The sequence below is a fragment of the Parasteatoda tepidariorum genome, chromosome 10, assembly GCF_982258835.1.
Source record: "Parasteatoda tepidariorum strain Cologne lab strain chromosome 10, Ptep-v5.0, whole genome shotgun sequence".
Classification (NCBI taxonomy): domain Eukaryota; kingdom Metazoa; phylum Arthropoda; class Arachnida; order Araneae; family Theridiidae; genus Parasteatoda; species Parasteatoda tepidariorum.
This window is the reverse complement of record NC_141764.1, coordinates 52034023-52049998: the sequence shown is the minus strand read 5'-3', so window position 1 is coordinate 52049998 and position 15976 is coordinate 52034023. Positions and strand designations below refer to the sequence as shown.

Genomic DNA, 15976 nt, shown 5'->3' with positions numbered 1-15976 from the left:
CGCTTCTGAAAAATGAAAGCACTTTAGTTTACTCGTGGATAATGATATGCTTCTGTGTACTTTTCTACAATTTAGTGGAAATTGTAAGGAATCTACACGGAAATAATGCTAAGGATAGCTTTATATAAATGTCACAAAAAAGTGAGACTTATTACTATATTGTCCAAAACTATAAGGCAAAATTAATAATTTTGTTACTGGCTAATGGCCAGTAGAGCTATTTTCAACATTTTAAGCAGTGGCCACTATTTCAAAAATTTAAAATTCTGAATTATTAAGAAACTAGTGATATTATTAAAGCATTTCTCTGTATATGGTTAACTCTACAAGAAGCTTTTTTTAAATGAAGAAAAAATTTTCTGACCAATTTTTGAAATAGGTTCATGTGAAGTTTAAACATTGTATATAGTCTTTTTAACTAATAAAATAAAAGTTTTTAGCCAATAATGCAACAGAAAATTTAGCTTTATGAACATAAAACATAAACTGAAAGAATTTTAATCATAGTGAGATATTACATTAATAAGAATACTTTCAAATATTATTTGCCATAAATTAAAAAAAAAGTAAAATGAAATTAACTTGAATTCGAATAAAATCATCGATAATCAAATTCAGTTTCACTGAAATATAAACAAGTCTGAATGCTCCGGGGATTATTATAGTTTTTTCGTGTAATTAATAATACTAGAAATTGAAAGCATGAGAACAGGGGTTCAAGCAGCGATCAAAAGGCCATCGGTAGCAATTGACAAATTCTTAATTGCCATTTTTTTATATTTGTGGCAGAGATAGAGATTTTTTATTTTTTTCCTACACCTCAAATTTTTTCAATTATTCCAATTTTATTTAAAAATTGTTTTTAATGGGACAATATTTATGTTTTAGAATGCTGAGCTTAATGCTTTTGCAAGGAACATAACAGATTCAATAGACTTCCAGAATGTGTCAGTGACCCATCGACATACTCGAAGCCTTTTTAGCATAGAAGAAAATCTCGCTGAAACGACAACACTTTTTTCACCCTACAACTGCACCTACATTGTCATCCACAACTGCACTTTGGCAGCTCTTTACGCGAGCATCAACTTGACTGATTACACAAGCACGGCTTCGCCAGTGTCTCCCATAGACGGAGATTATTTTCTCGAAAATTCCACGACCGAGGATTACTCTAGTTATGACACCTTCGTTGATAATATTGCCAATTTGACTGCCTATGGCATGGTTAACTGGACTGTTAGTGCTGAGAAACCATCAGTGCCACATATTTCTTTACCACCTGTTTTTTTCAATGCATCTTCCGCTATTGATCTTGATGAGGATAAAATGACGTGGGATATACCTTTGGACTACTTTAGTGAACCACCGGATAATTGGACGTTGTTATACGGACTAAATGATAGTTTCAGTACTTATATGCCAAATGTTTCAACTATTTTTTTACACAATGGTAAGTACGTAAACATTTTTTTTTTATTTTTGGTTTTAAAATTCATTTTTTTCGAACCATTTCAATTCATTTTAGATCCGGCATTGAAAGGTTGTTGCTAATGTGGGTGAATACACTATTGATTAAAAATAAAACTTAATAAAAAATATAAAATGCACCGAAACGACATTACTTTACGCATTTTATTAAGTTATATGAAGTATTGAAAACATTGTTCGCTGGAGTTTTGCATCGATTACCTTGGTTGGGTTTCCATAGCAGGGATGTTGGGATTTGGCACAGATTATCTAGCCATGAAAATAAAACAACCACGAATATTTGGCGCTCTTGATATTTAAAGGGGGGTTCTGAAAAGGGAGGTGGTTGCAAGGATATTCTTATCTTAATGAAACGTCATTCAAATGAAGAAATTTAGAGATTTCGATTCGCTAAGAGGATGGCGCCACTCTGACGCTGGGAATTTTTGGGGCTATCTTAATGCGTACTTTATCTACGAATTATTGCCCATTAACTTCAGAAAATAATCTTTTGCCTGGCATCTTGACTTTTTATGCCTCTTCGTGAGAGACCGATTTCTACATCTTACAATTGATAAGAAACATCTCTTTTAAGCTTATCATTTAATATAGAAAGACTCGTATGAGGCATTCTATATTACATATCTATATATATATATATCTTATGTGGTACCATGAACTCGGGTATTTCGTTATCTATTGGCAACACTATTGTTACTATTCTTTTTGTTTGGTTGTCTTAAGTAATAACTTTAGTTTTGAATAGTTAGTGATACTTTAAGCATTTATTTAGAATAATTTTGCTATATTTGTTATATAGAATAATTTTGTTATAGAATAAAAAACCTAGTTACGAAGTAACTATATAGATTTATTTTTCATTTCCAAAATGGCTGTAAACATAAACGGTGCTATGGTGCAGCATACGGTCATATTAATTATCGGAGACGGAGATTACTCTTTTCGAGCTATAACATGTGTAAATATTATACGATACTCAAGTTATGGCCAGAGACGTGCGTGAGGAAGTAGTACAGCATTGGGAATAGTTTTCTATCTTAACAAACAACTGAGATGAAAATAATTTTAATACTTCTGCTGCCTTCTATGCTGAAATGTCCCAAACTTATATTTACGGTGATTTGGGTTATTCAATGGCTGCCGGGCACAGTTTAAATTATTATTAAAATTGAATACATGGAGAACTTTGACAATATCGTGGATCTTGAAAAGAGTTAAAATTGATATCAAAGTATTTCCGAATGAATGAAGCCGCGAGTAACAGCTAGACGGTAAAAAAATTAGGATAATATATTGATTAAAATTTATTAAGATGTTTGTTGTTAAAGAAGGTTGAAGAAGTAGAATATTTAAATACAGTTATGCTGTGCATTCGGTTTGGTTACCATTAAAGTTTATATGTTGAGTAAGGTAATTTTAAAAAGTGACCAAGCTGATCGCCGAAGGCAGTTAGTAAATCTATATTATGTGATGTTGCATTACATCATGCATTGCGTTATAGCTAAAAGCATAAGTATAATAAAATATTTATAACTTTTTAGTTTTAGTGTTTAGGTATTGTAATTCGATTCAGCCATATTTTATATTAGTTAGTTCTATTTTTATGTCAATTAAGATATAACGAGTAAATAAAGGATTTTCCTTAAATAAGTTTAGCAAAAGCTGAATTTTGGTGGAATCGTATAATAATATGTATACACTTTTTTAAAGTTTTAATGGTTTGAAAATCTAAAAATAAATTCCATAGTTAATGGATAAAAATATTGTTTCTATCTTTAAATGTTTTAAATAGTAAAATATTGAGAAATAAATTTTTTTAGATATAATGATATGATTTTACGATACAAATTTGTCAATATTTACTTCGATGTCCTGAACAATAGTGCAAGGATTTTCTTACAATATAAAAAGTTTATTTATTTTAAAGCTACTGTAGTCACCTGTTTAAATTATTATGCATTAAACTCTAATAATTCAATTGTTTTTATTGAGTTAATCCATTCATGGACAAAAAAATTAGCGCACCAAGAAGGAGCCATCAAAATGAAACGAAATTTTACATACGTAATGACTACTTTGATAATGTAAATGATGTTTGATTAAGTAAATGATTAGAAAATCAAAGAAAAAGGATAATTTATTTCAGAGAAAAATGCAAAAGAACGGAGGAGTTAATACCCCGTTGGACCACCTCTAGCGCGAATGCACGATGCGATACGATCGGGCCTTGAGGCATACAAGTTCTGTATGATGTCTTGAGACATTTCGTTCCATATTTGCTGCAACCTTGCCTCTAAGTCGTTCAAACTCGTGGGATGCTCAACTCGCCGTCTCAAATGATCCCAGATATGCTCGATTGGAGACAAATCTGGGGATCGGGCAGGCCAAAGAAGGGCAGTAACAGTACGGAGACAGTCTTGTGACACCCTTGCCGTATGTGGCCGAGCATTGTCTTGTTGAAAAATGGCTCCTGGGAGCCGTTGCATGAGTGGCAACCCATGTGATTGCAGGATTTCATGGACATACCGCTGGGCTGTCATGGTACCACGGAACAATACTAGCGGTGACCGTGTATTGTAGGCAATGGCACCCCATACCATCACACCAGCTGTGGGGGCAATGTGTCGCTGTACAGCAAGGGCAGGATTGAGGCGTTCACCACGGGGTCTCCACACACGAACACGATTGTCATCACTGCTGAGATTGAATGGTTATTGCTAAAGACGACCTGGTTCCATTCCGCTGCAGTCCAGTTTCCTCGTGCACGGCAAAACTCCAAACGGAGGCGTCGATGGGTGGGCATCATGGGCAGCACACGTAATGTTCGCCGCGATACCAACTGTCCTTCAGCCAGGCGCCTTCGTATGGTTCGAGAAGACACAGGGGCCCCTAGTAAAGGTGCTACCTGTGCCTGGATGGCGGCCGATGAAGCACTTTGCTGTACGCGTGCATTTCTTACGATGTGGCGGTCTTTTCGACGGCTGGTCTGCGTGTACATGACATCTCTCGGGTCCACTGGTCCAACACCTTCTCACAACACAATCAGAGCGGTCTAATTGACGAGCTACTCGCCTAGCTGACTATCCTAGCTCATTTTTTTGTGTTAATGAGTGTATATATCAGTAGAGAAATTAGTACAGAATATTTAGTAAAATTTAAAAAAAGATCTTTTATTTCAGATAGAATGTAACAATGTCTGGAATTATATAATTGTCTAAGAGACATGTTTTATATATTTCTTCATTTTATTTCAGTTGAATCATTTTAACTGGTAGATACTGAATTGGTGATTGATCTTTCTGTGGTTCAGGTCCAAATTACGATCTGGGGATAAATGAATAGAGTATGATTGTGTTTTTCCTGTAAAACAGGCTGTGTAAGTGTGTGGCTGAAGTTGTATACTTGGCCACAGATGGCGCCACTTAAACGAGAAGCGCATCATTTGCCTTAAAAATTCGCTTGATTTCAAACAGGCTTGCTGATATTGGGAAGTGGCATAAGTAACAACATTTTGAAGGGAATTTTTATGCAATGAGCGTACTCATACTTGTTTATAAAGGGTGTCTCAAAATTTGCCTAAGATTTGAGTCCAATAAAAGATAATTTATTTATTGTTTCCAACCAAAAAAAAGAAGAAAATAGTTAAACTACTGACAGTTTAGGGCTATTAAAAATACAAGACTACAATTAAAAGCAGCGCCTTTTCATTGTTGAAAGTTCGTGAAACAATCCAATGAGACATTCCTGGCCATGTACTTTCATTTTTCGGTGATCAGAATTGGCCCCCCTAGGTCATGTGATTTAACACCACTGGGTTTCCTTCTATGGAGTCATTTGAAGTCACTTTTCAAAAATATACCTATCCATGCATTGAAGGAAAAGATTCAATGTTGCACCAATGAAATATAGCCATATTTATTCAAAATGGTCATTTTAATTAAAAAGTGCGCATGCAAGGCTGAGGATATCATTAGCTTGATGTGTTATTATATACTTAACTCTATTCTATGTACTTTATGTTCCAGTAAAAAAAATTAGATATAATTGTAAAAATCTTTGTTTTCTATTTAGTTCAAATCTTGTTTGAGTTTTGGGACTCCCTTTATGGTAAAGTGGCTCAGCTTTAAGAAACGTGTTTTCTGTTTCATTTAATACCTCAACGTAAAAACTAGATAACAATGATCATAGATAACCACACAGTGCAAATATTCTCTTACTAATAAGATATTTATCAGTTGTTAAAAAGCTGAAACGATATAGAATGAATAAAATATTTATTTCGAAATAGCATGTATGAAGATAATTTTTACGAGATCGTAATGTCATGTAAAAATAAAGAAAAAAAAAGAATTCTGACGAAAGTTACTTACAAAATCAGAGTGTTCCCGTAACAGCCCGTTGTTGACTAGGTCGTAGAAGTTAAGACTCCATAATTTCATTAACAATGGTATGATGGTGGCAATAATGTCAGCTCTGCGCTTCCTTGCTAAGTTGGTACACATTGATTTGAAGCTGAGTTTACATTAAGCCTCCTCAAGGGATTAAACTCCTGTACTTCACAAGGACAGCTCAGTGCGTTAAACATTGAGTAATCGCCCTCAAAAATTACCTACAAAAATGATTTTTTTCTGGCATAGCATTTTTCATATTAATAAAAAAGGTTTATGGCCTGTCTAGAAAAACCATAACGCTATAGATGAGAGAAATTTGAGTGGATGCTTAAAATCCTTTATTTAAGACCAAATCGTTGCTCTGTCATCATTCTGTTTAATGAACTTCGGTTTTCTTGCCTGCCATTTATGTGAGACCGGTCTGAAAGTTGTTATCGAGTTTCTAATCAATCTGGAAATTTTAGCTTGATGTACCTCAATATCGTGTAAATTTGTAACAACTTTATTACTATGTCAAGTTAAACCAGTTTATCGTGAAAATTAAAACATTCTAAACCAATTTATTGCACTTAATATTGCAGTTAATATTCCACTATATTATGATTTTGGTTGTGGATTTTTCTGAGAGTATAGAAGCGCATGATACTCAATGCACAACTCACGTGGATGATTTGAGAAATGAACTGACGTTCACCATAAGAAAACGTCTTCTCATTAATCTGGTTAGAAATGTATAGCTCTCAGCCCATTTAAAATCTTCAATGTCAATTAGAATCCTATTACATAATTGGTGGCAACATGTTCGGCGAGAATATTTCAAGATTCATTCATTTACATTATCTTCTTGATCTTGATATTCACTAAAATTATTTAGAAAAAAAAATTACCTGTTTGTTCGTAATTTCTGACACAAAATTTCAACAGAAGAAATGTAGTGGACAAAAAACTTAGCATTCTTTTGAACAGTTTCATTTGAATTTATAGTAATTAATTTTGAATTTATAATAATTGATTTTTTAGAAACAACTATTTTTGAGAGTACAACATTACAAAACCAATCACCAACGACTACAACTGAGTCGCCTTGGCCTCCAGAGCTAAACTGTACTGTAGTTGTCCCAGTGTGCACCACGGCTCCCCCGGTTACAGAAGACGCAATGTTTTCTACAACTGAAGGATTCGAAAGTACGACCGTAGATAAGTTTGATGGATTAGATTTAGGTAATGATACTGAATCATCTGAAAATGCCACTTATCCCTTTCCATGTTGGAAGAGGTATCCAGACGATGATCTTCCCTGTCCAAAGAGCTGCCTGTCAGAAGACAGGCAGCAGAGGATGCCAACGCAAGAAGAATTGCTGAACATCCCCGAGTCTCTGAAGCAAGAGCTTCGTAAGAGATGCTGGGAAACTGCTTTTGGACAGGTAAAATAAATAAATAAAGTAATTAATTGAAAAAAGGTGTGGTCAAATGAAAAGTGATAGAATCAGAAATACACCTGGCCACCATAGAGAACCATAAATACCAACACTAGCATTCATGTGTTTAAAAAACTGTTGGGAGAGTAACATCGCAGATTTCTGATTAACTATTTCACACTTCACATAAGAGCATTTAAAGAGGATATAAAATTGGGCTAAGAATGATGCATCTCAAACACTCGATTTAGAAGAGGCCTGATATCAGGCTCGTAACGTTATAAGACGAACGAAAACCTGATTTTCCACTTTCGATTATCTTAGCCTGCTTTGGTGAAGACAGCTTCACATCAGGCTAAAATTCAGGTGTAGGATGATCGGTTTTTTACGTCAGGTGGTAATTTCTTGCTAATTCTTACTAGGTGGGGCTCTTAATAATCAAGAACAAACGGTGTAAATTTTACAAGCCTTTTTCCAGGCTTATGACTCCAAAAGATTGCTTACAGATAACGTTTTTCAGTCCTCGTGTAAATAGAGTTTAACAAATCAAAGTGAATTATCACGATTTTTAGTGTAAGAAAATAATTGCACTATTTCTTTTCTCATATCTGACAGTGCAGAAAAAAATGTTTCAAATTGTAACCTTCGATTTCTTCTGATCATTTCATGTACAGCAGTAATAAGTTTATTAAAGACCAAGATGTTTGCTTGCAGAGTTCTTATGTCAATACGTAATTGAAGTATTTTTTTCAAAAACGTTTAGACGATTTGTTCCCGTCTTAGAGAATGCTCAGCCTCCTTACCACCAACAAACACTATTTTGAGAGAAAAGTCTTGCCCTAATTGTAGGAATATTTTATAATGTTGATGTGCTAGTCACAAAAAATTGCTTGCATATTTCTTTTTCTAGATAGTGCTTGTTCTAGATATAAACATCACTAAACATTTGACAATAAATGTTTGTATTGCGCGTTGCTTTGCTCTTGATGCATCCATTTCATTCCGGTTTTACATTCACTTAATGTGCTCACATTCAAACTGGTTAATCAGTTATACGTAAACCACGGTGTATTGCTCTTTCCTTTAATGTATAACTGTGAAGGGTGGCGCGATCACCACTACTGTACTTCTGACGCTCTCAGGTTTTCCACTTCTCATTTGGGTAACTTACTATTTTACCATTCTGCTAATTTGCAGACCTTACCTCAGAAAAAGTTTATTTCTTAGTCTTCATAGAAAATTTTAAATACGTGAAATGCATATAAGAGTTTAAAAGCTAATAAAGTTACAATGTCTTAAATTTTTTTAACTAGGTAGCATTGGTATCAAGATTGGTTTATAATCCTGTATTTTATTAAAAATTAATCTCTCTCTAAATTTGTAGCAGCGTTTCATAAAATGTCATTGGTATATGCGTTAAGAAACAATGTAGACATGCATCGGAGAAAAGCGTTATTATTTATATTATTTTTATGTCATAAAATTAATCAGTATGCTTTCGATCTTATAGGAGCTGGTGAAATTAACTGTCATGGATTTATTTATGACCGTTGGATCAACTATTATAACTGATTTTCTAAGAGCTGTCTTTGTCCGATACGCTAACAATTGCTGGTGTTGGGACCTGGAAAAAGGATTTGTAAGTAAAAAAAAAAACTTATTACGTAATAAATTAAACGTATGAAGTTAAAACGATTCAGATGGATCTCAGAGATTATATATTGTAAAATGTATACACCGAAGAGCCATTACATTATGAACACCCTCCATCTATAACAATGGGCTCGCCCAGGTTTTCATGGTTTCCGCCCAGGAACAATGTTTTCACGGGGCACAATAGGACCCCTAATCCTCATAGAACAATCCCTGACGTCTGTAAGCTACTTGAACATAGTTGCAGACCAGGTTCACCCATTCATGGCAACAGTTTTTCCTGTGGGGGATGATGCTTACCAACAGGATAATGCACCATGTCATAAGGGTCGAATCGTCATGGATTGGTTCCAGGAACATTCCAGTGACTTTCAAGTCATGTCTTGGCCCCCAAAATCACCTGACCTTAATCCAATAGAGCATTTGTGGTCCTACTTGGAAAGCTAAATTCGTGCTGCCACGCCACCCCCTCACAATATGTGGGAATTGCAGGACCAGTTGGTGAGCACTTGGTACCAGATACCTCAGACTACCTATCAATACCTTGTGGAATCAACGCCACGGCGGGTGCTAGCAGTTTTGAGGGCTAAAGGTGGTCCTACATGTTATTAGCAGGGTGGTTATAATGTAATGGCTCTTCGGTGTATATTAGAATTGATATAAAATTAAGCTATGGTTCAAGAAATTATATAATGTAGTTTAGTCTCTATCTGGATATTTTCTATTTATTTTAATAATCGAACAGTGTTTTTCATGAAATTTGTAGTTATTAATATATTAAATAAAAACAAATAAGAACTACAAAGAAAAATGCACTGTAAAATGCTTTTTCTTCTAATTTTTACTTTGGAATAATATATTTTATTTTGAGCACAATATCTGCATTACGCACTTAAATTTTTTTATTTTTATAAAAATGAAATTAAGTAAATTTTTAAAAAGGATTTTCTTTTTCCTTCTTACTTAGAATATTGTTTATTTAATCTCCTGAAACTGCAGCTTTAAATAACGGAAGAAAATGCAAACTTTACTTAGAAATATTCAGCGTAGAAAAAGTTAATGTCATAAACGCAAAGAATCAATTTAATCAAAGAATCAATCTAATTTAGGAATCAATCAAAGAGTCAATTTAAAGAAATCCATAAATGAAGTGTAATTGACTTTTTTTTAGCTATTTTTAAGTAATACAAAAATGAAAAATGTTAATTTTTAGCATTTTTTGCATATTGTAGGATATTGTTACAATTATTTTTTCTCATTTTAGTCGCGAAACAAAGGCAATTGGATTTAAATAATAAAATATTTAAATGCCACGAAACTGTGCAAAATTTTGCTTGAATCAAATTTTGTAAATTTCTTGTAATTTTGCATTATAATTAATACCCGACTAAAGAGTGTAAAACCAATTATATTTTTACATAGACGCTTGCATACAAACAGTAAAAAAATGTGAAAATATTATTTTTCAAATTATAATATTGTACTCACTTTATCGATTATATTGGACACCGTTTATCCAATTTAATAGATAACATTTTTATTATTCGTCATATTAATTATTTTTTATTTCTAAATGTTGATAGATTTACAAATGTGTAAAAATATAATTCCTATTTACTTTTCAGCCAGGTTACGGAGACTTTAAAATAGCTGAAAATATCCTTCATTTAGTGAACAACCAGGGGTTAGTTTGGTAAGTGCATTTTAAAGTGTTAAAAATGCCATAGTATAATTTATAATTTTTATTTTGTAATCATTTTTTAAAATGTTTTGAATATTCCATAGGATGGGCATGTTCTTCTCTCCTGGTTTGCCAGCGATCAATACCGTGAAGTTATGTGTTCTAGTGTACGTTCGAAGCTGGGCTGTGTTGACAGCAAACATTCCTCATGAGACTGTATTCCGAGCTTCCAGGTCGAACAACTTCTACTACGCCCTACTTCTCATTATGCTTTTCCTCTGCACTTTGCCGGTCGGATTTGCTTGCGTTTGGCTTCAGCCCTCATGGCACTGTGGACCATTCAGGTAATTTAAGAACTTTCTGATTTGAGATAAACAATATTTTAACATTCAAGCAACAGTTTACAAATGAAGTGCTTCATAAAGTATTGTTTGGCAATCACAAGATGAACTCTTGATCTAAGTGAAAGCTACCTTACTGAATGTACCATCTCGTGGTTGCAAGACAATACAAGTATTGTTTGTCAATCACAAGATGAACTCTCGATCTTACTGAAAGCTACCTTACGGAATGCACCATCTCGTGGTTGCAAGACAATACAAATATTGTTTGGCAATTACAAGATGAACTCTCGATCTAACTGAAAGCTACCTTACTGAATGTACCATCTCGTGGTTGCAAGACAATACAAGTTTTTTTAAATGTATGGATTTGTGTTTCGTATTAAGACTGGACAGGAGGAGACTATAAATAGGATAGTAGGTGTTCGAAAAACGACCGATGACTAGAAAAATTAATTAAAGGAAAACAAAAGAAAGTACTTCCTAAAAAAGATTTGTGTTTTACTTCGAAAATGAGGTAATTTATATTCACCAAATTTTAAAACTAGTTGCAAGGTATAATGATAGATAAAGCTAATGATTGAATAAACTATACAAAGGTGCTTTTGCTGCATATCAGGCTACTTCAGCTAAATTATTTGCAGAAATGTTTGTTATTTTTGTCCTCAGATTGCACAGATAGCTCGCCTCTCTTACAAATGGTATTTTATTTAAAACAGTTTTATTGTTTTTACAGTTATCAGCGCTCACTATTGATAATCTTTACAGCTAATTTTGAAACTCAGTGAAAAAGTAAACTAATTACCTCAACAGAGCCAAGCAGAGCGCTCATTTCTTTCAGCTTTACTTCAATTAATTTTTTAAATCGTCGGTCATTTTCGGACACTTGGTAATCATCTTCTAAAACTAAACACAGTTACGTAAATATCAAAAAGCAATCAACCTGGCCACTGGGTCACAATTTTTGATATTATTTTTACTCTTAGACATAGAGTTCACGCAATCAATTAATTTTCAAAAGTCGTAGTTAATATTTTAGAGTTTATTTCCTTTCTAACCTATGTTTTTTATGACTTTCTAACTAATATAACTAATGTAGAGTAATACAAACAAAAGATTTTTTTGACGAGTCTATAATTCGAAGATTTTTCACATATAATGCGAAGAGGGCAGTCATTTTTAATGGAAGACAGTCATCTTGTTTTATTATTTAAAGTTTTCAATTTCTATAAATAAATTAATGTTCCTTAACTTAATTGAATGTATAAATGATTCTTGACTTAATTGAATGTATAAATGATTCTTGACTTAATCGAATAAATTAAGTTAATTTACACATGCAATCTAATTTATCCTTGTTTCACACAGCACTCATAGACGTATATATAATGTGCTGACGTCATTTGTGTTGGGTGCATTGCCAAAATTCATGGTAGAAGTTATTCAATATGCAACTTCTCCTGGAGTGGTAATACCTCTTCTCCTTTTATTAATGTAAGTACAAAGTCACTTTAATATTTTTTCAGCGGGAATGCACATTTTCCAACTTTAGTTCTATAATTTTTTTTGCGTACATTTAAAGCAGACTATCTACCGAGATAAATTGTGAAGCAATATAAAACAGCTCAGAATGTAAGGAACTGCACACAATAATTTACACTGAACTTTGTTAAGACTTTTAACTTGTTATTCTCAATACCAATTTTTATTGGATATCTCAATCACTAATTCAGAAACTAATAGGAAATTTTTTCTCAACATCTTTATTAGTTTCGTCAAGCAAAAATTTTAAAGCTGTTATTTTATATAATTTGAGAAAGGTGTATTCTCTTTCAATTTCAGTACCTCTCAATGTATTTAATTAATAAATCTCTCAATGTATTCAATTTATTTCTTTTTTAGATTGATAATTTATTATTTAGTGTCTTTAACGGGTTCCTTGCGAGAAGCGAATAATGATTTGAAAATGCAGCTAAGAAGGGTGAGTATAATCAACCATACAAGAACAATGAAATAATAAATTAAGATGTACAGTTCGCAAAAAGGGGAAAAAAAGCGAACACCCTGACTAAATGTTTTTCTAATGATAAGATTATCACGAACTAAGACTCAGACTTAGCGATTCGAAAGTTTAACTTAATTAGGCTTATTTTAATTAATTTGTGCAGACGATATTTTATAAAATTAGACACAAAAACTTTCTTCCTTTGGAAAAAATATAGTTATTTTCCAACGTATTTGAATTCTTAACTCTCAAAAAATATTAGGGGGACGGGAAAGTAATGTCGCTTTGGTGCATTTGATATTTGTTATCAAGATAATGCATTTGTTGTTTGTTATCAAGATTATTTGATATTTATTTTTAATCAATAATGTATTCACCCTCGTTAGCAATAACCTTTCAATGCCGGATGGAAAATGAATGGAAACGGATCGGAAAAAAATGAATTGGCTTTTAAGACTATGAAATACTTAATGCGCCAAAACGACGTTACTTTCCTGTCCCCCTAATAAATAAAAGCCGAAATATGGTTCCAATAGTTTAAGCGAGATCGTGGTTGAAAGTTTAAGTTTAAAAGTATTTCTGCAGCAAATGATGCGAATAAAAAAAATTAGCTCAATTATAAAAATTGTTTGTCCAAATATAATTTTAAGTAAAAAAATATTATTAATGTTATTTTTATATTATTTCATTACATTCACTAATGGCAGAAAAAATTGATATGTAAGATGTGCAAGTTTTTATACCAATTTTATCTAATTTTAAATAATGAAACCAAAATTTGAAGAGAACCGTTCAAATAGTACTTGAGAAATAAAAGTTTAAAAAAAATAATTTCAATTTTTTATTACTCATGGAATTTACATTTTATTACTCAGAAATCATTCAACCAGTTTGTTCAAATTTTGCATTTTGCTATTTAAAATTACATAGTTCAGAATGATAAAAATGTGCATGTGCAATTCAAAATTTATTTTGGTCGTTATTAAATAATATAAGAAAGAATAATAATGAGTAATAAATAATTAAAAAAAATGATTTTACGTGAAATTTTTTTTTAGATACTAGAAATTTATCATTGCTAGTGCTGAAATTTTTCGATTCACCTAAAAACTTTCCCAAATATAGTGAAATAAGCAAAAAGTAAAATTACCCTTAAGGAGACTTTGGATCATTCTCTTGACTGAACTAGTGGGGCAATATATTTAAGATTACTTACACCCTTTTTAATATTTTGTAAGTCGAAAATCCAAATACTTCGTGAAAGAGTGGGGATTTAATTATAGACTATGTCAACCTTCATCTATCAAAAGGTACCTCAAGATAGAATCAAGTTAACATGTCTCATATACTAGTGAATTGGTATTTAATATCTATAGTGGTAGTTACGTCACATTACTTCCCTTTTTCAGAATTTTATCTATGATAGAATTCGATGAGCGAATACCACTAGTTGATTCATGCTGTTTATTTATTTATATTAATTTTGCTCATTATATTTTCTTCATTTTTTGTTTATAGCATTTCTCTCATTATTATTTTTTTTCTTTACAGCATTTCGTTCATTATATTTTTTTCTTCATTTTTTTAAAGTATTTCGCTCATTATTATATTTTCTTTAATTTTGATTATTGACCGGGAGACTTTATTTACTTCATCGGACTTTTTTTTCATTGAGCAGTATACTTTTAAGCAAATCAACTGTTTAATGTGGATTATCCATCAAAATTAGCAAGTTCTTATCACTTCCGGAGGTCACCAATGAGAAGAATTATAAATCGACTATGTCAACCTTCATCTATCAAAAGGTACCTCATGATAGAATTAAGTTAACATGTCTTATATACAAGTGAATTGGTATTCAATATTTATAGTGGTAGTTACGCCACATACACTGAAGAGCCAAAAAAACTGGTACAGGCATGAGTATGCAAAATATGGAGCCAATCAAAGTACAGCGCTGCGATCGGCAACGCGTATACAAGACAACAAGTGTCTAGCACAGTTCTTAGATCGGTTACTGCTGCTACAATACCAGGCTATACAGATTTAAGTGAGTTTGAACGTGGTGTTATAGTCGGCGCACGGGAGATGGGACATAGCATCTCCGAGATAGCAATGAAATTTCGATTTTCACGTACGACCATTTCAGGAGTATACCGTTAGTATCGGAAATCCGGTAAAACATCAAACCTACGACATTGCTGGGATATTTGGGATGCCTTGCAACGTGATGTTCAGAAGATATCCCCACCCCCTCTTACTCCCACTGGTTTATGGACAGCCCTGCAGGATTCATGGTGTCAATTATCTCCAGCACTACTTCACACATTGATCGAATCCATGTCACGTTGTGTTGCGGCACTTCTGCGTGCTTGCGGGGGTCCTACACGATATTAGGCAGATATACCAGTTTTTTGGCTCTTCAGTGTATGTTTGTTCAAAAAACTGAATTTTTGAGTCTGAATACGCAACTTAGTTTGTAGTTAACACTTATTAATTAGCATGGTTGAGGTCAATTCTTTGAACCATTAAAGATTGGCTATTAAGCAAAAACTTGCAAAAATTCATAACGCAACTTGTTAAAATTCGATTAACAATTGCGAGAAAGTTGGACCATTAGAACAAAAGTTATTCCAGGTGATATCTCCTTTTTGGCTGACTTTGTACTTGTTTAACTGATTCATTATGTTAATGAAATTATTAAAATTACAGGAAAAAAATGAAAGAGAGAAACCTCCAAAAGATGAGAAACGTAAGTAAAATAGTATATCGTATAATATTAATTTGGTTGGTCGTAATTTGTACTGTAATAAAAAAGTAGAGCTTAGAGATAATGCTGTAAATAGTATCGTTTATTTTTATTACTTGTATTTCTTGAAAAAAGGGCAATGTTAATTATTTTCTGTGAAGTTGTTAGAAATTTTCGCCACTATAAATGAACTTTTATTTCAAACATTTACAATACAAATTGTTTGATGTAGATCTCTCGTAATTAA

The 15976-nt window shown here is 32.8% G+C and overlaps 1 protein-coding gene across 1 annotated transcript in view; it reads left to right on the top strand.

Annotated features, from left to right (window-relative positions):
- The window catches only part of LOC107447363 (transmembrane channel-like protein 2), a 76463-nt gene that overhangs the window by 44896 nt on the left and 15591 nt on the right, over nt 1-15976 (top strand). Inside the window, exons 14-21 of the mRNA XM_016062251.4 lie at nt 889-1453; nt 6903-7306; nt 8811-8939; nt 10579-10646; nt 10739-10978; nt 12344-12469; nt 12878-12956; nt 15693-15732. Coding sequence (XP_015917737.1) covers nt 889-1453; nt 6903-7306; nt 8811-8939; nt 10579-10646; nt 10739-10978; nt 12344-12469; nt 12878-12956; nt 15693-15732 — 1651 coding nt within the window. The remainder of the gene's footprint in view (nt 1-888; nt 1454-6902; nt 7307-8810; nt 8940-10578; nt 10647-10738; nt 10979-12343; nt 12470-12877; nt 12957-15692; nt 15733-15976) is intronic.